The sequence below is a fragment of the Eutrema salsugineum genome, unplaced genomic scaffold (genome assembly GCF_000478725.1).
Source record: "Eutrema salsugineum unplaced genomic scaffold, Eutsalg1_0 scaffold_1, whole genome shotgun sequence".
NCBI lineage: Eukaryota > Viridiplantae > Streptophyta > Magnoliopsida > Brassicales > Brassicaceae > Eutrema > Eutrema salsugineum.
In genome coordinates, this window is record NW_006256909.1 from 21,079,549 (window position 1) to 21,105,996 (window position 26,448).

A 26,448-nucleotide genomic window follows, 5' to 3' on the forward strand; every position below is an offset into this window, starting at 1 on the left:
CCCCAGACATTAATCTCTAGGCATTGCGAGTTAACCAAGTCGCAAGACTATCTCGCAGCTTTCAGGTCTCTTCGGACCACTTCACATTCGGGGGAGAGTAACTCTCAGAATATAGATCCGAACGGCTTGATTCCAGCTGCAGTGGAAAGGGCTCTCAAACATCTCAAACTTTGGTGAAGGAACCTTTGGTGCTTGGGAAGTGGAAGGTTCCCTGGAGGGCTCATCTTCGTTGACACGGTCAGAAAGAGGCTTCTAGACATGCGTCCATTCCAGAAACGTTCTGGAAAGAGGACTCAAATATCTCAAATCTTGATGAAGGCCCTGTAGACTGAATCGGTCTGGAAGTGCATCGTCCTTTGCATTCTTCGGGGCTCATCGGGTCGGTCCAAAACGGTAGCGAGATAGGCATGCCTTCCGACGAGCTTAACTCTCTGCTCACGCCTCCAAATCCTATTATTCTACCTGCTCTGGAACCATGATCCAATCCTCTCCAACTTTGATGAAGCACCCGACAGCTGAATCGACCGGCAAGACCTTCCGGTAATGCAATTTCTGAAATGTGTTTGTACCCGGAAATTTTGGCCGAGAAACCTTAGCAGCGGTACATGTTTTGGCCGAGAGGCTCACTCGCGGTATATAAAAATCGCCGAGAAAAGTTGCCTGCGGTACGTGAGAATCGCCGAGAACCTCCAAAAACCCATTTTCACCATCTTTCAAGCTTTGATCACCGTTTCTCTTCCTGGTTTCACCTTTTCAACTCAAAATAGCTCCAAATACACCTGATAAACACTCCAAACATGCAAAGACTCATTGGGACCTAATGCAACTCCTAAGTCCTAAAACAACACCTAAGGACCTAATATGCATGAGAAATAACATGATTTGGAATGAAATATACAACCTAAATGATGCAAATTATGAACATATCACCAACAAATCAAATCGCTTCAACGAATCAACGACTATCGCCTCGAGCTTCTGGTTCGTCTCTGAATGTTATTTCGATAGCAATTTGCAACCATCGGCGAAGATCTTCAGCTCTTCAATTGTTTCGGAGATCGTTTTTCTCAGTTCTTCGAAATGTTTCTTCGTATCTTCGATTTGAACCATTGTGTCGTTTCGATCTGTTCACAAACGCACTAGTTATTAAGATTGAGCTAACGAATCTCTCTTCACAATCTTAACCTCACACTCTTTTTCTGTAAACAACTCTTTATTGATTCCAAATGAGAATTACACTTTCGAATTGCGATAACAAGAGATATCGAATCCTAGATCTTACATATCCTACTCACGATCCAAGATCGCCTCAAGTCTCTCAAATCTCTCTCTCTCACAATTCAAAAATCAAGTCTTTAGCTACAACAACACTGATAGACAAGACTTTTTAGGTCTTAGGGCTATCAATCCCCTTGTCAAAGTAGCACAAAAGAAGTTGTCAATCCAAGAATGTGGTGATAGACACTAAGCCATATGATCAGTTTCTCAATTCAAGTAAACAGATGAGGGTTTGATTGATTAATGACAATTAAGAACTTAAAACAAGATTGATAACTAAAGAAATGATCAAACAAGAACTAAGCAAATGACAAGTGATGTGAATATGAGATGATGGTAGCATGAGATTCTAGACATGATAGTTGGCTAGGATGCTTTGGTGCTAAACTAGAAATGCTAATGACAATGATGAGACATAATTCAAATGATTAAGAACTCTAATCTAGATTAATCCTAAAATGAAAGTATTAACCTCTACACTAATCCATTTTCAAACCAAATCAACATTTGTGAAATATGAATCAGTGAGCATTAATAAACAGTTCTAAAAGATCATTCAAGCAAATAACAAGACATCATCATGCAGCAAATGCTTAAACCTCTAATACAGCTCTTTGAGGAATTTCATCAAACACTTTTGGTGCACGAAACTCCCAGATTCTAGATCATAAGTGATGTGCAAGAATCTAGCCTAGATAACAGCTGTTTAGAGAGATGAATCAATGAATCGAGCCCTAAGCACTACTAATCTAACACTTTAGCACCCTAACCTACACATCTAGAACCTCATTAAGATGACTACTCACTAATCATACTAATCTCTCTTAAACCTTTGCAAGTTGATAAGATTGGCATGATTAGTGATGAGAAATGGAGATGGAGAAGTTGGATAATGATGGATTTGCAGCTTTAAACACACAAAAGGTCTTTGATTTCTCTTGATTCAAACTCTCAAAAGGGAATATTTCTCTTCAAAGGAGTCTTTCACAAAAGAGGCAAAGAAAATTAGGAGAATAAAGCTTAACCTAATCATTAATGTCTCAACACTATTTATACTAAGGGTTTTCTTAATGGTCAACCCTTAACAAGCAGGATATTGGCCCAAAAAGACTCAAAAACTCGGACTGGAACAAGGTCATATCGACGTGGTCCATGGCGATATTCTGGTCGATAGGCCACAAAGCTTCTCTTAACAAAAATACCGACCAAACACCTGGTCGATAGTTTGGTCGACATTATTTCGGCAAGACTGGCTGAGAATATATCAACATGCTTGACCTCGACATTCTGGTCGATAATATTTCGGCGCTCCGGGTTGAAAATATCTACCAAACTGTCGGGGTACACTCTGGTCGATAAGAATGCATGCTGCTTGAACCAAAACCTACATACCTTCTAGCTCAGTGGTCCGAACCTCGGTCTGTCAAATCAATGAGCCAGATGGCTTCGTCAGCTACAACTTTGATGAAGGTTCCCAGTCTAGCAGACGTCGGCAAGGGCTTCGTTCCACCGGTTTTCTGAGGCGCATCGTTTTGGTCCTTTAGCGGCTGTGAGACATGTGTTCCTTCTGATTGCCATAACATTCAGCAAACAGCTCCAAATTGGACAATCTTAGGCTTTCCGGAAACTAGACTCATTCGTCTTAAATCTTGATGAAGGGACCAAAGGCTGGATCGCAATGCCAATTCTCCGTTTCAGGTGGTGAAGTAGAGGGATTGTCTGCTTCTATACACTTGTCCGGTTCTGATGCATTCACACGAGGGTCTCTCCACGGCTTCTGTCCCAAATGCTCCCTTTTTGCTCCAAATGACCTGTAAAAACTCCGAAATGCAAGACTCTATAGGACCTAATGCATTTCCTATCCTAAACCAACTATAAGGACAAAAGCATTGAAAACTACCTAAATATATGCATGAGATTCAATATTTGGACCAAAAATGCAATCCTAAGTAATGCAAATTACGAATATATCAAACACATATTAGTATCTATGAAATAGAAAACCTTCTAAACGATTTAGAGTCTTCCTTCTCGTTAATCTATTTTGGTCAAACAGTTGCCACGTCATCTCTTTGTTCTACCTGATATGTTCATAATTTGCATCATTTAGGTTGTATAATTCATTCCAAATCATGTTTTATTTCATGCATTTTAGGCCTTTAGGTGTTGTTTTAGGGCTTAGGGGTTGCATTAGGTCCCAATGAGTTTTTGCATGGTTTGGAGTGTTTATCAGGTGTATTTGGAGCTATTTGGAGCTGAAAAGTTGAAACCAGGAAAAGAAATGGTGATCAGAGCTTTACAAATGGTGAAAACAGCCTTTTGGAGGTTCTCGGCGCTAGCCTGTACTGCAGGAAGCTTTTTTCGGCGATTTTCATGTACCGCAGGTGGATTTCTCGGCCAAAACGCGTACCGGCTTGTTAAGTTTCTCGGCCAAAAATCTTGGGTGCAGATACATCTCAGAAATCATGTTACCGGAAGGTCTTGCTGTCAGATTCAGCTGTCGGGGTCTAGCTGAAAGATACGGCTATCGGAAGACAGACCTATCTCGCGTCCATTCTGGAGCAATCCGATACGTCTGAAAGATTACCTGTCTGGGGAGTTTTAACGTCCGATTCAGTTTACAGGGTCTTCAGAAAATATGGAGAGGAGAAGGTCACGGATCAAGAACAGGTGGAATAATTGGATTTGGACTCGTGAGCCGAGAGTTAATCTCACCGGAAGACATACCTGTCTCGCGACAGTTTCAAGACCAATCTGATGAGTCACAAAGATTGCGTGGGACGATGACTTTCCAATCTGATTCAGCTGCCAGGGCCTTCATCACGATTCAAGACGAAGGAGTCTAGGTTCCGTAACACTTAAAATCAAACGATTTGGAGCCGTGAACTGGGAGATATCGCCATCGGAAGGAACACATGTCTCGCGGCCCGATCAGGACTCACGCGATGCGCCTCAAAGAACCAATGAGAAAGGGGCTTTGCCGACGTCACATGGGGTTGAGCCCTTCACCAAACTTAGAGCTGAGGACGTAATATGGTTTGTGTAGTTGGAAGATCAAGGTTCGGACCAGTGTGAAAAGAGTTATGAAGGAATTGGTGCAGGCGGTTTACATTCATAACGAGAAGAAACACCGACCAAACTCTGGTCGATATTACCTTGGAACCTTGACGTTTTTGGCTGGCTTTTGGAAGCTAAAAAGCCGAGGGATTATGGAGATGCTGCAGCGACTGAATCCTGCTCGGTATTGATCCCCTGAAGCTATCCTTAACGCCACACCAAGGTGAGTTCAGCCGGTGTAGTGTCTCGGTGTAACCAGCTTCAAAAAGCCGAAGAAATATCGAGATCCTGTCCGGACTGAAATCAGGTCGATACATTCTCGAACCAGCACGTTTTTATGGGCCTTTTTGGGACCAATACCTAGTTTGTTCTAGGTTGCCCCATCAAGAAACCCTACCTATATATATGTTTTAGTCATTATCCAGCAGACTAAGCTTTATTCTCTCTTGTTTTCTTTGCCTCTTTAGTGTAAAAACGAGTTTGATCAAGAGATATTTAGCAGATTTAATCATCTTAAAGGTGTTTCTTATCATTTCTTCATCTCATCTTAACTTCTAATCATGATCAACATCACCTCTTGCAAAGGAAATGGTGTGTTCATCATGATTAGTGAGTAGTCTTCTTTTAAGCTTCTAGGTGTGTAGATTTAGGGTGCTTAGATGTAGATTAATGATTGTTTAAGCTTAGATTCTCTTCTCCTTTCCTTAGTTAGCTGATCCTAATGCTAGATCCTTGCACATCACTTGGGTCTAGAATCTGGGTTTTTCATGCACCAAAGGTGTTTGATGAAATGCCTGAATGAAAGCTAACTAAGGGTTTATGCATTAATGCCATGATGATGTTTGTTAATTGCATAAATGACATATTAGAGTTGATTCTGAATGCTTACTAGTTCATATTTCACAAATGAGAATTTGGTTTGAAAATGGATTAGTATAGAGATTAATACCTTCATGAGAGGATTAATCTAGCTTTAAACTCTAAGTTGATTGGATTAGAGATCATGTGATTGCTTGCTATGTCTTTCTGTTAAAGATTCAGTCTTTTTTTGTTAAAGATTGTTTTGTCACTTATTAGGCTTGGAACATTATGCTTGCTGATTGCTTGGTTATCTCTAATGGTTCTTAGACTTGATTAAGTGATTTGCAAAGGGATTTCTGTCATGAGAGTGGATTAATCTGATTAAGAAGCCTAGACTAAAGAGTAGCAAGTGTTGCATTATGTTCTTAGCATCATGAATCAGTATCTAAAGCACCCTAATCAATGATCACATCTAGAGGTTTATCTTTCATCATTTGCTTTATCATCATCTTGTTTGGTTGCTTGCTTTGTTTAGTAGTTAATCATCTTGCTTGCTTGTTTCTTGTTTTATGCTTTCTTGTTACTTTGTTCACACCAAAACTCATCTTTGATCACTTGACTTAAGAGCTTATCACATAAACTAGTGTCTGGCAACCACACTTATGGATTGATACCCTTTGTACTGCAAGTGACATAAGGGATTGATAACCCATCTAAGACCTAAAAATCTTACTTATCACTACCCATGTTTCCTGTTTCTTCTTGCGATAGTAACATTGTGGTAGCTTATCATATTAATACTACAACTAGGGATTAACCCGCGTAGCGCGGGGGACATTTTTTTTTACATTTAATTAAGTTAAATAATTTTGCAAAAACAGTCATTTTGTAAAAATAATTATTGTTATAAAAATTCCAATAATATTTTCATATTTTGTGAATTTTTAAAAAATAAGTTGATATGTATATATAGTCATTTTTATTTTTTGGTTTGAAATATAAAAATGAGTTAATCCGTATATTTGGTTATTTTGTAAGCTTGTTAAACAAAAAACTGTTTATTTAACCTGTTAGCATTAGAATAAATATTCAGGCTAATAAATAAAATATTATAATATTGTAATCTTAATAACTAAGTATTATAATCTGTCCACAACCTATAAACAATCAATTTTATCTTCTTTAATTATATATGAAAATAGTATAATATTATCTACACTCAGGTTTGATATATTGATATGTTCATAAAATGCATCATTTAGCTTGTATATTTCATTCCAAATCATGTCTTATTTCATGCATTTTAGGTCTTTAGGTATTGTTTTAGCACTTAGGGGTTTGCATTAGGTCCAAGTGAGTCTTTGCATGTTTGGAGTGTCTATTAGGTGCTTTTGGAGGCTACTTGTGATGCGATCATGGAACCAGAGGCTGAACCGCGGGTCGAAGATCAGTTCGTGGAGCAGGAACCGGACGCTGCCTTGGTCATTCCAGACGGTCCAATGACGAGATCACGCACCAGGAGGTTGGCAGGAGCCGTTCAGAAGATACTTAACGAGCTCAGGAACCAGAACATGGAACCAACAACAACTGAAGCCGTGACCCTTCTCACGTACCAGGGTACTGACTTCGGCCTGGTATAGTTTTTGGTACTCTTTTTCCTTACATCCGGGTTTGTCCCAATGGGTTTAACGGGTGGGGTTTTAATGAGGTCAAAGGCTATACCACCACATGGCCGCGGTTCAGTACGTGCTTGGTTCACGGGTCAGAAGCTCAAGGGTCAGTTAAAGCTAGGCGAAGAGTCAGTCCAAGTTTTAGTCAAACTCATTTATTTTCTTTGTAATTTTCTATGCATGACCTTTGGTCTGATCCGCCCCTATATAAGGTGATGAACCCCTCTCATTTCAGTCATTCACTTTTCTTAAAAAAATTTGAGACTTTTCTCCTTTGTTCTTTTGAGAACTTTGTTAATTCTCAGGTGGTTAGCCTAGCATTATTTTTGGTTTATGAAGTTCAATCCATAGAACTTGACGCAGCCTTCGTCTGCAAAGTTTAAAGTTTTTGTTTATCGTAATCGGGGCTTAGGGATTTTTAAGAACTTAGTTCTCACGCCTTAACATCCTTTTACCGATGAGTTCTTTTTATCTTTGTTCCACCCCCTTGTTTCAAATTGTTCTTCGTGAGTTTGGGCACAAGGAATTTCGGGAGTCATTCTCTCACGCCTTAGCATCTGCTACAAGAATCGTTCGGAGTCAAAGATTTATCAACCCCGCCGATCCAAGTGTGTGAAGTCCTTAGGGAGATCGTATCAAGTGGTATCCGAGCCACACACTTGAAAAATTCGGTATTGTCTTTCCTTTGTCTTTTTAACTTCCGCCTTATCTCATCTTTTCTTTTGTAATTTTCCATATCTTTTTTTTGTTTTTTAAAAAGAAGGAAAGAAAATCTATAAAAAAATAAAAATCCAAAATCAAAATTCTTTTCTTTCTGTATTCTCTTCTTCTTCATACTCGCTTGATTTTCCGATTTCGTTTTACATCTACATCGGTCTCGACTTAGTTCCTTTAGAACCGAGGAGAGTCTCTTGTGTGTGTGAGAATATTAAGAGTGCTGAGAGAAACACTGAGGGAAACACCCAAGTGAGGAGATTTTGATACTACCGTGTTTGTTCTTTTTGTGAGGTACCAACTTTAATGTCATCGGGTCCTTATTCAGACTCAGGCAGAGAGTGGAACTACTATAACTTTCGTGACGGGAACCACATTCGTTGGATCAATTCCGAAGAAATGGAAGCCAAGCTCAACCAAATCACCGAGCTAATGGAACGTATGAACCAGCGAATGGATCGGCTAGAGATGCAGCCACGGCAATCCGATGGGGAACAAAGTAATGGCCGAAACCGTGATGAGCCAGACCATATAAGGAGAGACCGCAACCAGGAGGAAGTCCTAGACAACCCTTTCTACGCTGACGGTCACACGTCCGGAGGAAGCCGTACCAGACAGCAATATCACCGAGGCGTTCGTCGTGATCAGGCAGACCGACGCGGGCCAAACCACGGGTCCGACCGCGGTCGAGAGGAGCAACACCATGGACGATACCCTGCAGCCCGAGACCGTGAACCAGCTGACCCATACCAGAAGCCGTACCGTGGAAAAGAACGTCACGAACCAGTGATATACTCATATTTTGTCATGTTTAGGATTGCATTTTCTGTCCAAATATTGAGTCTCATGCATACATTTAGCTAGTTTTTTTAGAGTTTGTCTTTGGTTCTAGCTTTGTTTAAGAATTGCATTTGGTCCTAGAGTGTCCTGAATTTTTGGAGTATTCTCAGGTCATTCGGAGACTTTTGGGAGCAACTTGGAGCTGGGATCATCGAGGAACCCTCACCTGTGTACAGAAAATAGGACAGATGGTTTCGTGCCGACGAGACCTCTACTTTGATCGCGTGAGACAAAGAGCTTACACTGCGATTCAGCCTCCAGTGTCTTCATCAAGAATCAAGAGGAACAAGTCTAGTTTCCGTAACACTTAGAATCAGACGATTTGGGGCCGTGAACTGGGAGATATTACCATCGGAAGGAACACATGTCTCACGGTCCGATCTGAACTTACGCGATGCGCCACAAAGAACCGACTAGACGGGGGCTTTGCCGATGTCATACAGGGTTGAGCCCTTTACCAAACCTGGAGCTAAGGACGTTATCTTGTTCGTGGAGTTGGAAGATCAAGGTTCGGACCAGTGAGCTAGGAGTTATGAAGGATTTGGTGCAAGCGGTCTACATTCATACCGAGAAGGAATACCGACCAAAATCTGGTCGATATGACCTTGGAGCTTTGACCTTTTTGGCCGACTTTTGGAAGTCCAAATCCTGAAGAATTATCGAGGTGTTGCACCGACTGAATCCTGCTCGGTATTGATCCCCTCAAGCTATCCTTAACGCCGCACCGAGGTGAGTTCAGCCGGTGTAGCGTCTCGGTGTAACGAGTCTCAAATTGCCGAAGAAATATCGACGTCCTGCACCGGCCAAAATCAGCTCGATACATTCTCGAACCATGACGTTTTTGTGGGCCTTTTTGGGGCCAAAACCTAGTTTGTCCTAGGTTGGCCCAGCAAGAAACCCTACCTATATATATATATATGTTTTAGGCATTATCCAGCAGACTAAGCTTTATTCTCTATGTTTTCTTTGCCTCTTTTGTGAAAAAACCTAAACTTTGTAAGAGACTCAAATCTCCAATGAAAATCAGAAAACCGGGACTCTTTTTACTAAAATTCCTATTCTAAACCAAATTGGCATGATAATGACAAGGGGGCGTTGTGAGACTAGAAAGAGGAGGTAGAGAGTCCTAAATGTAAAAGGATATGAATCATTTACTTGTTTTCTTATTCCTTTAGATACACCTCAAATCTCCCATGAAAATCAGAAAACTGGGACTTTTTTTACTAAAAATCATATTCTGAACCAAATTGGCATGATAATGATAAGGGAGCGTTGTGAGACTAGAAACAAGAGGTAGAAAATCCTAAATGTGGAAGGGGTAGAACCTTGTTCCATTCCTCGAACCACTCGGGATAATCAGCCTTCATCCGATACTCTGTTTCCCAAGTTTGTTCTTCCACACCGTTACTTTCCCAAACGACTTTGACCATTGGAATCATCCTTTTCCTGGTTGCTTTTTCCATCTTGCCAATGATCCGGACTGGTCTTGTTTCTACAGTCAGATTCCCATTAAGGTCTGAAGGAATCTCGGCCAAGACCTAATCTTGATCTGTTAAGCACTTTCGTAGTTGGGATACATGGAAACGTTGTGGAATGCCTCCATCTCCGGTGGTAAGTCTAACTTGTATGCGACTGCCCCAACTTTTTTCACAATCCGAAATGGTCCTATGTACCTTGGGTCAAGCTTCCCCCTCTTGGAAGTTCGAGCCCTTCCTTTGAACGTGATCATCTTAAGATAGACCAGATCGCCTACCGCGAATTCAAGGTCCTTTCGACGCTTGTCCGCATAGCTTTTCTGTCTGTCTTGGGCTTCCTTCATTTTTACTTTAGAAACTTGATTCTTTTTGTGGTTTCCTCCACAATAGCCGGTCCAATTGCACTCCGCTCCCCCACTTGAGTCCAACAAAGCAGTGTTCGGTACGGCCGCCCATATAAGGCTTCATACGGCGACATCCCAATGCTGGCTTGGAAACTGTTGTTGTAAGCGAATTCGGCTACGGGTAAATACTTCTCCCATGAACTGCCCCAATCCAGAACGCTAGCCCATAGCATGTCTTCGAGGATTTGTATGGTCCGTTCTGACTGACTGTCTGTCTGCGGATGGTAAGCCGTGCTCATGTTCACTCTTGTTCTTAAGGCCTTTTGAAAAGCCCTCCAAAAGAAAGACGTGAACCGAGAATCCCGGTCTGAAACTATGCTTGCCGGAACACCATGCAAACGGACTATTTCATCCAGATACTTGCCCACAATGTGTTCAACACCATCCGTCTTCTTAATTGCGATGAAGTGAGCAGACTTAGTTAATCGATCCACCATAACCTAGACCGCATCACGTCCGGTGCTTTCTTGGGGAAAACCAGTCACGAAATCCATCGTTAAAATGGTCCCATTTCCACTCCGGATTGGGTAAACTCTGTAGTAACCCACTCGGGACTTGATGTTCCGCCTTTACCAGTTGACAAGTAGGACATCTTGCCACCCACTCAGCCACGTCCCTTTTCATCCCGACCTAATGATAATACCGTTTCAGATCCTGGTACATCTTGTTAAGTCCGGGATGAATCGAGAACTTAGACTAATGCGCTTCTCTAAAGATTTCTTCCTTTAACTCTTTCACCTCTGGAATACATACTCGGCCGTTAACAACAATCCTGCCTTTGTTTGAGGTTTGGTACTCCGTCTTCCCATTCTGCACAGCCTTGCACAAGACCTCATATTTTCCTTGTGCAATCCAAATCCGGGTAAGCAGGTCCGCATGGTCTGCCGCCTCTAAGCCCAACGGTTCCAGTTCGGTGGACAAGGCATTAAGGTGAAATGTCCCAATCATGTTTACTAGCATCTCCGCTTCTTTTCCCGCAGCCACTTCGGACTGTCTTCTGCTTAGAGCATCCGCGACTAAGTTAGCTTTCCAGGGTGGTAAGCTATATCCAAGTCGTAATCCGCCACAAGTTCCATCCACCGCCTTTGCTTTATGTTTAATTCAGGCTGCGTGAGGATGTACTTCAGACTCTTATGGTTGGTGTAGATTTGCACTTTAGCTCCATAGAGATAGGATCGCCATATCTTAAGTGCACAGACCACTTCCGCCATTTCCAAGTCATGGGTTGGATAATTTCCTTCGTGTTTCCGTAACTGCCTTGATGCAGAGGCAATCACCTTGCCTTTTTGCATAAGGACACATCCCAGCCTGTTTATATATGCATCCGTGTACAACACATACGGCTCGTCTGTTTCCAGTAAAGCTAGAACCGGTGCGCTTGTTAATTTCTCCTTCAGCCCAGCGAAACTCTTTTCACACTCCTCCGTCCACTTGAATTTCACATCCTTCCCGTTCAGCCACGTCAATGACTTGGCTAAACTCGAGAATCCATTCACAAACTTCCTATAATATCCCGCCAAGCCGAGAAAACTCCTTATTTCCGAGGCGTTCTTGGGTCTTGGCCATTTTTCAATGGCTTTGATCTTTTCCGGATCCACCGATACAGCTTGGTCCGAGACAATATGTCCTAGGAACCCAATACTCCTTTGCCAAAAGCTACACTTGCTCAATTTCGCATATAGCTTTTGGTCCCTTAGTCGCTGCAACGCCGCCCTCAAATGACCTTGATGTGTTTCCCGGTCTTTTGAATAAACGAGAATGTCATCGATGAATATGATAACAAACTAGTCCAGACAATCACGGAAAATCCTGTTCATCATCTTCATGAAGGCTGCTGGCGGGTTGGTCAATCCGAATGGCATAACCACAAATTCAAAGTGGCCATACGTAGTCCGGAAAGACGTCTTGTGCACATCCGAAGGCTCTATGGGAATCTGATGATATCCCGAAGCCAAATCTACCTTTGAGAACAAGGTTGCCCCTTTCAATTGATCCAGCAACTCGTCTATCCGAGGCAATGGGTACTTGTTCTTAACAGTTACTCGGTTAAGCCCTCGATAGTCAATGCACAGCCTAAAGCTTCCGTCTTTCTTCTTAACAAATAGAACCGGCGCTCCCCATGGTGACCTACTTGGCCTGATAAATCCCTTTTCCAATACCTCTTCCAACTGTTTCTTAAGCTCGGCCATTTCTGCCGGAGCCATCCGGTAAGGCGCCTTCAAGAGTGGGGTCGTTCCCGGTTCAAATTCTATCGTACATGGATCTGACCGGTCAGGTGGTAAACCTGTTAAGGCGTGGAACACATCTGCGAATTCATTGACTACCGGAATTTCCTTGATCTCGGCACCTTTACCCAAATCGGTTGTGGTGATCGTGGCCAAGTAAGTCTCACATCCTTTCTCCAGCATCCTTTCTGCTTGGATTGCCAAGACTATCAAACTTCCCGAAGTTGATCGAATTCCCTGGAACTCCAACCTTTCCGAATCCCGCTCAAACCGCACCCGCCCCCGGTAACAGTCTAGCGTTGCTTTATATTTCCCTAGCCAGTCCATACCCAATATCACTTCATGATGCTTGAGTCGGACTATGACTAGGTCCGCCGGTAAGTTTACCCCACTGACCGTCACCGAGATGTCATGGACTGTTCCTTGCGAGAACATGACCTGACCACCTGCGGCATTGACTATTCCATAGTCTTTCCCAGGTTCTCTACGGAACCTGCCTTTTCCTATCATTTCCCGGCTCATAAAACTATGTGTAGCTCCGGTATCTAATAAGACGTGTGTTGACACACCGCCTATTTCTAAGGTCCCTACACATTTTTCCTAAATGCTAAGTTCCCTACCCTTGCTACCCCGATGCAATGCCATGCTCGAAATTTAAATTATTGAATAGGCTAGGAAACTTACCAGTGATATCACTGTAACTTCCGGCCTCATCAATTTCCTTGGAAAACTCGTACACCCAGGGTGCCACAGCCTGTCTCTTAGCTTGCTTTGTGTCCCCGCTACGGTTTCCCCTTTGTTCCATCCGTATTTCAGCTTGCAGCTTAGGACATTCCTTCTTGAAATGTCCGGCCTTTCCGCAATAGAAACATGATCTTTCCTCAGTTTTAACCCTGAGCTGCCCTTTCTCAATCAGCGGACAGCTTTGAACCGTGTGGTTCTTGCTTCCGCACTTGGCACATGCTCCAGCTATTTTCCAGCATGTACCCCCGTGCTTCTTTCTGCAAGTCGCACATTCCCCTTGTTTAGCCGAGGCTTGACCACCTTCACCAACCTGATCCCATTTCCGTTTCCTGTTATCCACGATCTTACTCGCCAGGTTGGGATGTGTCTGGGCTCTTTCCTTATTTTCTTCCTCAATACTGGACTCAACAGCTGCAGCCCGTTCCACTAATTCCGCAACTGATCTGAAGGTGCGTGAGGAGCAATGGGTTCGGAGGTCTCCTCTTAAGCCGCGGAGGAATCGCCGGATCTGTGTATCGTCCTTTACAAATTCCCATCCAACACACCGTCGAAGACGGTTGAATTCCACCTTGTACTCCCGGACAGTCCGGTTTCCTTGTGTTAAATCCGGGAATTGCTGTTCAAGTCTATCCCAGGTTTCCGAGGGAAAGTATTTTTGGTTGAACTCCTCCTCAAACTCGGCAAAAGTGTCAATACCTCCCTAGCGCTTTTCCATGGAGACCCACCAATTATGCGCATCCCCTTCAAGGAAGTGGACCGCAATGTCCTTCTTGTAATCCTCCGGGCACCTTGTGGATCAAAAATTTATGACCAGGCGGTTCCTCCATTCATCCGCCTCTATCGAGTCGGAACTACCCCGGAATTGTCTAGTTCCAAGCCTGGCCACATGATCCAACACGACCAAATAGTGCACCTTCCTTGCTGGCTTAGCCGGTGATGAGTCGAGTTCCACCACCTCCGCGGCCATGCCTTCCTTCTCTTCTACAATCAGAATGGTCGTACGGATCCTTGTGGATTGCCCATCAGATAGGTTTCCCGCTGATGCCAGGACCGTCAGTTACGTCATAATAGCTTGGAGTGTTTGCCACATCTCCGCAGGATTAGGTACTGCAGTCTGGTTTCCCGTTCCAGCCGCCTCACCTTCCTTATTTCTAGCACCTTTATCCGATGTCTCAGCAAAATCCTCATGATTCGTCGCCTCACGACCATCCTAGTCACCCATCGGCCTCTTCCCATTATCCATGACCTTGGTCTGTCCATGCACGACCGAATTCCCGTTGCCCTTCTCTCTTTCCCCAGCCTCAGGTCCAGTGTGGTTGAGAGCTGAGGGATCTGCTGCATTGGCCTTACTTGTTTCGACCGTCTCTTTATTCTTTTTACTTTTCCCGTCTTGTTGCCTTTACCCATCTGCAGAAATCGTTTAGTTAGTGCATCCTAACTATTCCCAAGATTCCTAGACAAGCCTAACCAACAACCTAGCGCGAGACCTATTTTAGCCGATAAGTGGTGTACCCAAGACCCAACAAAATCGTCCTAGGAGCAACCTGGCTCTGATACCAACTTGAAACACCCCATCCCGGACTCTAAGTCCGTGGAGGTTGTTCCCAGTCGGACCACTATATGGCTCCGACCCCATCAGTCCATTTTTAGGGTCAAGTCCTTTGTTTAATTCATATTCGATATGTGTATTCTTAGTTTCACTAAGTTATAGTCAATATGCATTATTAGAAGACAGAAATGGATATTTTATTGATAACTAAAAGGATTCATTACAACTTATGAGTCTCCATATAAGCTATTATAAGAGTACATGATCCTATCTATCCGTTCCAATACACCACCCATATTTCCCGGCTAAATGGTCCGCGCGCCTAAGCCAAATCCTTTCTGAAATCACAATCTTTACCTGTAAACCAACATTATAAGTACACGCTATTTTTGGCTAAGTATTAGGCATGCACCTGTATGTGTCTTATGTTTATTATCCCCGACCCCGTTAATAACCCACGGCAACTATTCCTAATTCGGTTCATAGGTCGGCCTTGGGCTAGCCGAGTCTTGGTGAGATCCGTTCCGTCTTCCAAGACACTCGGCCGCCGTGCCTACCGGAACCAATCGATAACTATATGACCCATCGCGCATCATCGCCGGCCCAATCTCAATTCCATGGCCGACGACGCTTAATATAATTCCAACCGAGACTCGCGATCGGACCGGCCTAGTCCATACTTGTGCCGATCGTCAAGCGCGCTCGGTGGATCCTTATCGCCTCAGCCGCGACTGACTGACCGATCGGCCTAGCCCATACTTGGGTCGATCGTTCGGTTCGTCCGGCGGTGCGATAACTTAACCATACGTATCTACTAATAGAACACACCTTAGTATTCCCGCAGTCGATTGCACTTGCCGCGTTTCCCTTCCGTTTTCCTTCTTCCGCGACCCGCACAAGCCGCAAAAGGATTAATACACAGGACTACAAACCTTCTATAACAGGATTATATGTCCGCAAGGTCCATTTGTTGATAACATGATCCATATGCAACTTGCATGGATAACCTAAAAATACAAAACAACTACTAATAAGTATTATAACTTGCCTGAATAACCTAACGAGGCACAATAACCTTTTTTTGTGATATCGACGAAAACGTATGGAGTTACATAATGATAATCAGTCATCTCTTTGTGATCCATATTCTGGACGATGCCTTTGCAGTCTGATCCAGTTGCCGGGGTCTTCATCAAGATTCAAGGTCTTTGAATTCGCTTGGTCTTCTCTTGGTCTCTTGGATCTATGGGGATTTGAAAGAATCCAGAGTAACCATCTAGAAAATAAAAGAAGGGATGGTTTGCAAGCCTCTCTAGCATTTGGTCAATAAAAGGCAAAGGAAAATGGTCTTTCCTAGAGGTTGCATTGAGCTTTCTATAATCTATACACATCCTATGTCCAGTTATAGTCCTAGTAGCAATCAGCTCATCCTTCTCATTCTTTATCATTGTCATTCCCTCCTTTTTGGGCACCACATGTACTGGTGAAACCCATCTAGAGTCTGAGATTGGATATATTATCCCAGCCTCTATGAGTTTGAGAATCTCTTTCTTCACTACCTCTTTTAAGTTGGGATTGAGACGCCTTTGGTGCTCAATGGATGACATAGATTCCTCTTCTAAGTGAATCCTATGAGTGCATAGGGGGGTGAGATACCCTTTGATAACTAAGAGTTTTCAAGGCTCTTTGTAGAGGTTATCAATCCCCTGTCTTGTAGTACAAGGGGTTATCAATCCAAACTTGTGTATGAGGCACTAGTCTATGTTACTTGTGATCTTAAGTCAAGATGATCAAACAAGGGTTTTTAACTAATCTACTTAGCAAGCAAATAAACATGAAAATGAAACAAAGGATGATATTTAAACTAAGTGAGGATGCAAATGATGATAAATAAACAAGTAAATGATCGGATGATGATGATATATGATAAAGGCAGAGGCTTTAGACAGGCTCAAAGACTTGGGTGCTTCCAAGCTAAACTAGCGAGCTAATGAATCAATATTATCAAGCGGTTTCATTTAACATGAACTCAAGTTATGATAATCTTCTCATGAAAGTATTAAACATCTAAACTGATCCTCTTTCATACCAAAATCCCTTTTGAGAAGCATGAATCACTCAGCTTTAAGATCCAGTTCAATAAGTCATTTAAAAGTTCAAACTATCACTCTCGCGATGAAAGACTCTTAAACCTCTAACCGATTGGTTCAGACGTTTCTACGAACACTTTTGATGCGAGATATGTCTCAGATCTGAACCGCAAGTGATGTGCTGGGATCCAGCTTAGAGATCTTGTCCGTTAAAGAATGAAACATGCAAGACTAGACCCCTAAACTCACTTTTCTATCATGAAAGCACCCTAATCTACCTATCTAAAACCTCTTAAACGACTACTCACTGATCATAATGAGCTCACTAAGTCCTTTGCAAGACGTGTAGCTAGTCATGATAAGGAGTTTGATGCTGGAGAACAAAAGAAAATAAACAAGAACAAGATTCTCACGTGAAAACGAGATATCAGATTAGATTAATCAAGTTTCTCAAAAGAGGCAAGTTCTTTAAGCTAAAACAGGCAGGAAATGAGATAAGATAAAAGATGATTAGGTTTCTGGTCCTAAAATCTATTTATAGTGAAGGGTAAGTGTCGCGGGTCAGCCTGGAACAAACCGGGTACTGAACGCTCTTCTTGGGTCGTCGGGTGAGCACCACGGTGTGTGAGAGATTGATGCCGAGGGGTGCACGTGAGCAAAGATCAAGATGGAGATCTCATGAAGAACAGGTCAAGAACATGCATAAACCCTAGTCTTCAATCCGTCTTCACGTGCATCCTTCAAATCAACTTGTTCTTGAATCTGGGTTCGTGACAAGGGACCTCGGCATGCAATGCCGAGGAGCTTGGTAGGCAAGGGGTTTGGAAGAAGGAGTCCGGCATGTAATACCGATTACTTTATACCGAGGTTCACGTCCAACACTTAGTCGTTTTCAGCTTCACTTCTCTTGCATGCATGCCTCGATCTTGACATACCGAGGAGTTAGTACGAGGTTTAGTCCAAAAAGCTTTCAGGGGATGAGCCTCGGCCTGAGCAATGTTGAGGTAACAATGCCGAGGTCTGTAGAAACACTTAGCACATATCGCAACTCCTTTGGGCTCGTATCGACCAACTCGTTTTCCGGAGGCAATAACTTTCAGCACACGACTCCAAATTGAGCGACCTCAGGCGTTCCGGAAAGAGAATTCACAGACCTTGAATATTGATGAAGGCCCCGTAATCTTTGAAACTCATCTGATCGGTTTTCGGATGCATGCGAGACAGGCGTGTTTTCCGGAGGCAATATCTCTCTACTCCTAGGTCCGAATCACGTGATTCCAACTGTTCTAGGATCTTGGCTTAATTAGCTACAACTTTGATGAAGACCCCGTCAACTGATTCGGACTGGAAGTTTCCCGGCTTTGAGATCTTTAAGGCGCGCAGGTGAAAATGGATTTTTAGTCGGTAAATGCTTCCCGCGGTAAGGAAAATATCCGAGAATCATGTACCGCGGTAAGCTTTCTAACCAATAAAAACTTCTCGCCTCGGCATAAAACTTCACCGAATGGAATTTTCACCCGGGTTTGATTTTTAGCCGGTAAATGCCACCCGATAGCGATTTTGGCCGATGTTATGATCCAGCCGGTACGAGTTTTCGCCGAGAAATTCCTCCATGCGGTTTTCACTATTTTTGACCCTTTTCTTCACTGTTTCCACTTCTGATCCTCCTCTTGAGCTCCAAATGTCCTCCAAAGCACCTGATAAGACTTCAAACTATGCAAAACTCTTTGGGACCTAATGCAAATCCTGAAACCTATTTTGATGTCTAAAGACCTAATATGAGTGAGAAAATGCATGATTTGGACTCAAAAATGCAGCCTAGATGATGCAAAATATAGACATATCAAATCCCCACACTTGTCCTTTGCTTGTCCTCAAGCAAAAAGAACAAATGAGAGAAAAAGGTTGGAATGCATCGGGAATTCATATTTCCTTTGAGAGAAGTGATCACAATGAAAACTCAAGTTCATGCTCAAATATGCAATGCGAAGTCATACTCAGATATATATCAACTCAACAAGGAATCTCCACAAGTTCTCCTCTTTCTCAACTCTTTCACATTCATTAAGCTTAATCAGGTGAATCAAATGATGCAATATTTAAACAAGCTGGATTGGCTAGGGAGAGGCTATGAGATAAAAATGACCTCATCAGTGTTCAAGCGGGTTCAATGCAGCAAATGGATCTCTCTATGAATGATCAAACTTCGGCAGAATGGTAAAGGTAAAAGGCAACCGATGCATACAAGGGCAGAAACTCGTCCCACCCCACTCTCTACTCGAAGTCTCCTCATATGCTCACACTCTCAAGAACCTCTCATTTCACTCTCATCATTGCCTAGCTAGGGGATTCACTTCCTTTTCTTATTCACAAGTCTCGGAGCCCACCCTTTTATCAGCTCTTTTCCACTTTCTTTTCACGATTCCCAGCCTCTTTTCTTTCTTTTTCAAATCGTTTGAGCTCTTTCGCCTCTTTTCATTTTCCTTTCACTTAGAGGCTGGATTTTCTTTCTCATAACACAAGAGCTCGGCTTCTCAATTCAAAAGCTCCAAAACAGAATTCTTTTCTTTCATTCCCTTAGCTATCTCTTCTTTCTCTTTTCCACTCATCTCACCTTTTTCCACTCACCAACAAGTCCTTTCCTCTCATTCATTCCTCGCCAATACTCTCGGTGATGTTGGAACACAGCTCTCAATGAGGTCTGCCCTTGTCGCCCTAAACCTAACACTTTCTGCTAAGTTTGATCCAAGGTGGCCTTTCAGTTCACACACAAAAATTGGCTTGAAAGAAACGATAGGTTCAAGGTGAGGGAACTGATCCATGATGCGGATTCAGCTACCTGAGCTAAGGAAAGAGGGCGGTAAAACAATGACTCTAGCTCAAGTATGTATGTTGGTATCCACAAGCTTATTCAAACAATGCACCACAAGATATTTTCAAGTCAAGTTCAAGGTTCTCACTTAATTAGAGTTGAGTTCAATTCAAACTTGTTTCTCAAATTCAAATCGTTTTCAGACTTTGCAAGCACCAAATGAGGTTCACAAGCATATTTAGTTCAAGTTCTCAAGGTGATGTACTCTCTAGGAAAAAACCTATCATTACTCCTTGCATTGATGCAATCCTACATGATGCAACTAGACTCGATCTTAGAATGTGAAATGCAACTAGCATGAACATTTTTTTTGTGAAAATTTTCTGGTTTTTCATATGCACTAAGCTACATGAGACTCAAAATGCAGAAAGTCAAATAAGAAATGCCGTGGCCGGATCGATCCAGTCCTCTTTGCCTGGTGGAAACTCAGGGTTCCTCGCATTTGAGCTCTCTCCAACCTCTTCTTGTGTAACCGGTGCTGTTGAGGTCGCCGAGTTCTTATCAGGTGAAGAAGGTGCGGTGAGCTGCTTGACCTTCTTCTTTAGCTGCCTTACACAATCCACCAACGCATGAATGGTCTTGTCTTGCCACTTACACCACTTTTGGAGAGTGTTCACCCTCGAGTACAGCTTCTTGGTGTGATATTAGGGTTCTCCTCACACGTATGGATCAAAGTGATATCGGCCAGCTCCTATTCTTCTTTTAGAGAATCTCGGTTCCTCGTTCTCACACCCGGCGGTTCCTTGATCGTTCGGAGGTTTACTAGACGCAGCCTGTTCTTCTTTAGTGCACTTGCGCAATGGTGGATCGAAGAGAGGGTTGTACAACTAGTCTTTGAGCACGTAGAAAGAGACATTACGTTGCTCATGTAACATGGTGAGGGATCTATTAGGCAGAAGAACTTGTGTGCCATCCCTGTGCATCAGCGTGAAGTTGTAAACCCATTTGTTCCCTGCCTTGCCTCCGAAGAAACCGCTTTTGCTTAGGTATTGTTAATCAATGAGACCCGGCTTTGACATGGATTCAGGGAATACAAACCCTTTGGCTCTCAAGATCTTTGTCACCACCCAACCGTTCTGAAGCCTCCTCGTGCCCTTCTTCTTCCGATCACACCACACATTGTGGCGGTAAGTGAGCATTTGGATCGCAAAGAATGCACCAAGAGAGCGTACATGTAGCGGCCCTTGGAACTCCTTCTTGTTCTTCATCTGAGTGATGAGGGGCTTCAAGCCAAGACCCAACATGTCAAGCTCGGTCAAGTGAATGACGCCAGGGTTGTAGGTTTAGAAGAACATGCACGCCAAGACGCGGTTGGTGTATCTGATCGCTGGGTTCCTTATGCAACTTGTCTTGCTCTTGCCTCCCAAATATGGTCCAAAAGAAATGGTTTCCCACAGGGCAGCCAACTCTTCTTTTGGGTACACAAATTTCTCCAAGGAGCTTTCATTCCTCACAAAGCCAAATATCTCATCTAGCTCCTTGAAACCATTTCAAACTCTATATGACCGAATCCTTTCCCATGCAAGCGCTTGGGATCTCTCTTGGGGTATAAGAATACCTCTAGAGTGGCCAAGAACTGTTGTGTAATCCCTTCATACGCCACATCACTCATCTCAAAGAACGAAGCCAAACCCATTTTTTGAAAAATGAGGGTGACATCGTCGAGTATCTCAAGCTTCCTCAACAACTCCATATCAGGGAACCGACCTTGAGCCACTCTCACTGAGTTAAAATGGTCCAAATACTCTCCAGTGGTTGGAAAGTGTTCTCCTTCAGGCTCGGCTTTAGGTTCTTGCCTTGTTCCTTCACCATGTTCTGTCTTATACTCATTTGTATCGCACTTTAGGACCAGTGCTCCAGCTCCGAAGCCACTAGCTTTCCTTTCCTTCTCGGCTCAGGCGCATGTGCAAGTGCCAGCTCGCTGTTTCTTGCACGCTTTGCAGATGGCTCGCCTTCGCCCCCTTTGGTGCTCGCGGAGGCTTTCTTGCTTGTTCCTCCATTTTGTGCTGAGGCGACAGCTTTCCCTTTTCTTGTCCTCCTCTGAACATCTTTCAGAGGGCTAGAGTGGTTGGTCTCTTGGTCATCTGCAAGAGAAGTTCTCGAAGAAGAAATGAGAACCGAATGTATCGCCAAGCTCAAAAGTCAAAAGAGCAAACAAGAACATAGATTTCTCTCAAACAGTGTCGGTTTAATGGTTTCTCAAGCCCAAATTGATTCACAAACAAGTCAATACAATCAATATTAGCAAAGAAATATAGGCAGTTCAGCTCAGAAACTCATTTCACCATTAAAGTCGTTTCAAAGCACAATTTCTCATGAATTTTAAAAACTCAAGAACAAACGATTTTCAGTGCAAGAACCGGTTTTTCCTGTGTTGTCTATCCTGATGGAATTTCTAAAATTGTTCCCAAAGGTTTTAATGATCAAAAAGAATCGATTCCAAATTTTACAAACAATAAAGCTCGCAAACGTCTATGGAAAAAGATGAGTTCTTTAAAATGCAAATACCTTTGGGAACACCAGATTCAAGCGTAACGAGATGCTTATGCAGAATAGACAACACCTTAACGAGTCTAGAACACTTGGAATCGTGCAAACTAATAAGAAATGAGAAAGTTGTGAGCGTGAAATGCAGATAAAAGGATTAAGAAGGCAAACTCTGCGTTTTGGCTCAGTATGGAGGCAGGTATGGGCTGGAGCACGCTTTCCAGCTGGCTTTTCGACTGTTGTGGGACTGGTTCCCCCATCCGTTCAAGCTCCAGCCGTTGACCGCGCCAAAAATCAGCTTGAACGAGCGTTTGAATTCAAAATGCCGCGCAAAGCCTTTAAGAGACCGCGGTATGGATAAGACGAGAGCCGTACGGTCTAGACTGATTTTTCTCGTGTTAACACAGGTGGCCTCGACGTGTTCCAACCCGAGGGCACCAAGCCGAGGGTTTTGAGCTCATGCTAACACGTAAATTTGCGTGGCCCTCAAGTCTTTTCCATTGACCGCGCAAACCTTCTTCTTTGACTTAAGTGTCCCAAGTGTTCTTGTTTTTGTTCTTTGTCGTTACCAGGCACCTCGGCATGCTCCACCCCGAGGGCATGATGCCGAGGGCACTTGTTTTAACACAGAACACTTGGTGCTTGGGGGTTTTGATGAACTGGCCTCGGTGTAAACGGGTCGCGGCCTCAAAACGAGGTTTTTAACCGTTTCTTGTGAACATTGACCCTCGGTGTATTTATACCGAGGTGTTTACACCGTGGGCTTCCCCCACCACTTAGTCATTTCACGATCTCACTTTCACTACACGTGATACGATCCAAGGTGATCTACTCGGAAGCAAAGAACAATGGATGCGGCGATATGGTGGATAGACTGAAACGATGAAGCGAAAAGGATGGTGGTAGTGATACGAGGATGGCTCGCGACGATGAGAGATGATGGTGGAGATGATAAGATAGAAGAATCTCTTGTAAACAGATTAGTTTTTAAGAGATTCGAATTTCAGAGTTTTTAGTTCTCAGAAATCAAAAAGAGAGAAGAACACGTTAAAAGTTTGATCAAAATTCTTCACTGAATATGACTTAGGCGATTTTCTCTTTTTTATAGACTAAGAGAGAAAATCGCAGCCCTAATAACAAAACAACATGGGGTTTGAAATAAAACAACAAGAAGTTTAATTTAAAAATAAAACAGCGAGGCGTCCCTTCTAAACCTAAGTGGTGCGCCTAAAACAACTAGTGCACAAGTCATTGTGACTTTGCATGTTATTACCCATTAGTAACAACTTCTAAGTAACTCGACGTAGCAATGATTTCTGCCTCGTTAAAAACCTTGGAGAAGAACCTCCTTGCCTTCCAAAATCTTCACCAAGGAAAAGAGTACAGAACCATCACCTAAGTTACCTAGTCATTGTTACTGGGTTCCTCATTCTTCAAGATAGAGATGTTGAAGATGTGAGCTCCAGCCTCCTGGTGATCGCTGTCCTCTGTGGCAATGAGTGCGTGAGCCTCCTTAGCCATCTCTCTAGCTCTGGAACGAGTGATCCTGCCAGCTACCTCTGGTTCCTCCTCCTCTGAGCTGGTCACGATCATATCATCCTCTCCCTCTTGAAAAGGATTTGTCCTCAAATCTGAATCTGCAACATAAGGAAGCAAGTCAGAAACATTGAAAGCATCAGAAACGTCATACTTACCTTGAAGATCAATCTGATATGCGTTGTTGTTGATTCTTTTGATGACTGCGAATGGTCCATCCACTCTGGGCATTAGCTTGTTCTTTCGTTCAGCTGGAAATCGCTCCTTCCTCAGATGGATCCACACCAGATCGCCTTCTTCAAAAATCAGCGCCTTTCGTCCTTTGTTGGCATGCTTCTCATACTGCTTTGTCTTTTTCTCGATATTCTCCTTAGCCTTAGCATGAATTCTTCTGACCTGTTCAGCTTTCTCCTTGCCATTCAAACTGCATTTTCCACTTAAAGGCAAAGGGATCAAGTCTAGAGGTGATTGTGGATTAAACCCATATACAATTTCAAAAGGAGAAAAGAGAGTAGCAGAATGCTTAGCGTGATTGTAAACAAACTCGACATGAGGCAGGCACTCTTCCCATGTCTTGAGGTTACTTTTCACCAAAGTCCTTAAAAGTGTGGACAACGTTCTATTCACCACCTCGGTCTGTCCATCGGTCTGAGGATGACACGTAGTTGAGAATGAGAGCTTTGTTCCCAGCTTAGCCCAAAGCGTTCGCCAAAAGTGTCCTAAGAACTTCGTGTCTCGATCTGAAACGATAACCTGTGGCATTCCATGCAGTCGCACTACTTCCCTGAAAAACAAGTTAGCTACATTCACAGCATCATCTGTCTTGTGGCTAGCGATGAAGTGAGCCATCTTGCTAAACCTGTCAACAACTACAAAAATAGAATCTCTACCATTTCTGGTGCGAGGTATGCCAACTACAAAATCCATAGAGATATTAGTCCAAGGTTGAGAAGGAATAGGCAAAGGAGTATACAAACCGTGAGGCTGAACTTTACTCTTAGCCATCTTACATACGACACATCTAGAGCAGATTTTCTCAACGTCCTTCTTCATGTTCGGCCAGTAGAAGTGCTCTTGTAGTCCAAGAAGTGTCTTTGTAACACCAAAATGTCCAGCTAATCCACCTCCATGAGCTTCTCGTACCAGTAACTCTCGAATGGATCCTCGTGGTATGCACAATCGGTTACTGAAGAACAAGTATCCATCCTGTCTATAAAATTTCTCACAGGCAAACTTATGACATTTGGCATAGCTCTCAGAAAAGTCAGTGTCAGATTCATAAAGATCTATAATATGCTCAAATCCAATCAACTTTGATGTTAAAGTCGAAATAAGAGTGTACCTCCGGGATAATGCGTCTGCGACCACATTATCTTTACCTTTTTTGTACTTAACAATGTAGGGGAATGTCTCAATGAACTCCATCCATCGCCCATGTCTTTTGTTAAGTTTCTGCTGACCCTTGAGGTGCTTCAGAGACTCGTGATCGGTATGAATGACGAATTCCTTAGGCCATAAGTAATGCTGCCACATCTGGAGAGCTCGAACCAATGCGTATAACTCCTTGTCATACGTGGGATAATTCAGCGTTGATCCTCCTAACTTTTCGCTGAAGTAAGCGACGGGCTTCTTATCCTGCATAAGAACTGCTCCAATACCTACACCAGAAGCATCACATTCAATCTCAAAAGTCTTAGTAAAATCAGGAAGTACTAGTAAGGGCGAATTGATAAGCTTCTCTTTAAGGGCTGTAAAAGCCTTTTCTTGCGCCTCTCCCCACTTGAACCCCACGTCTTTCTTGATGACTTCGGTTAAGGGTGCGGCTATGGTGCTGAAATCACGAACAAAACGCCTGTAGAATCCTGCTAAGCCATGGAAACTTCGGACTTCTCCAATATTCTTGGGGGTTGGCCACTCCTTGATAGCTTTTATCTTCTCTTCATCTACTTTAACTCCTCCTGCACTTACTACAAAGCCTAAGAAAACAATCTCGTTAGTGCAGAATGAACATTTAGATAAATTAGCAAAGAGAGATTGAGAGCGAAGAACATCAAGAACCGATCTGATGTGATCTAGATGTTCTTCCAAACCTTTACTGTAGATGAGGATATCGTCGAAATAAACCACTACGAACACGCCAATGAATGGTCTCAGGGCATGGTTCATTAGTCTCATGAAGGTGCTGGGAGCATTGGTGAGGCCAAACGGCATAACTAGCCACTCGTAGAGTCCCTGCTTTGTCTTGAATGCCGTTTTCCACTCATCCCCTTCCTTCATTCTGATCTGATGATATCCACTCTTCAAGTCGATCTTAGAGAAGATTGTCGACCCACAGAGCTCATCCAGCATATCATCTAGCCTTGGGATCGGATGCCGATACTTCACAGTGATGTTGTTGATAGCTCGGCAGTCTACACACATCCTCCAGGAACCATCCTTCTTTGGCACCAACAGAACTGGAACCGCACATGGACTCAAGCTTTCTCGGATATGGCCTTTGCTCATCAGCTCCTCCACTTGCTTTTGCAGCTCCTTAGTCTCTACAGGGTTGGTTCGGTATGCTGGCCTGTTAGGTAAGGCTGATCCTGGTACCAAGTCAATCTGATGCTCTATCCCGCGAATTGGAGGTAGCCCTGGTGGAATTTCTACTGGAAAAACGTCCTTGTATTCCTGCAAAATCTCAAACATAGCACTAGGAAGCTCCTG

The 26,448-nt window shown here is 43.2% G+C and overlaps 1 protein-coding gene and 1 pseudogene across 1 annotated transcript in view; both read right to left on the minus strand.

Annotated features, from left to right (window-relative positions):
- Positions 1-7,941: 7,941 nt before the first annotated feature.
- Positions 7,942-14,844, minus strand: LOC112082161 (annotated as a pseudogene).
- Positions 14,845-21,561: 6,717 nt separating this feature from the next.
- The window catches only part of LOC112082162, an 8,076-nt gene continuing 3,189 nt past the window's right edge, over positions 21,562-26,448 (minus strand). Inside the window, exons 2-3 of the mRNA XM_024149261.1 lie at positions 24,846-25,451; positions 21,562-21,803 (exon numbers count right to left, since the gene is read on the minus strand). Of these exons, the coding sequence (XP_024005029.1) occupies positions 21,562-21,803; positions 24,846-25,451 (848 nt within the window). The remainder of the gene's footprint in view (positions 21,804-24,845; positions 25,452-26,448) is intronic.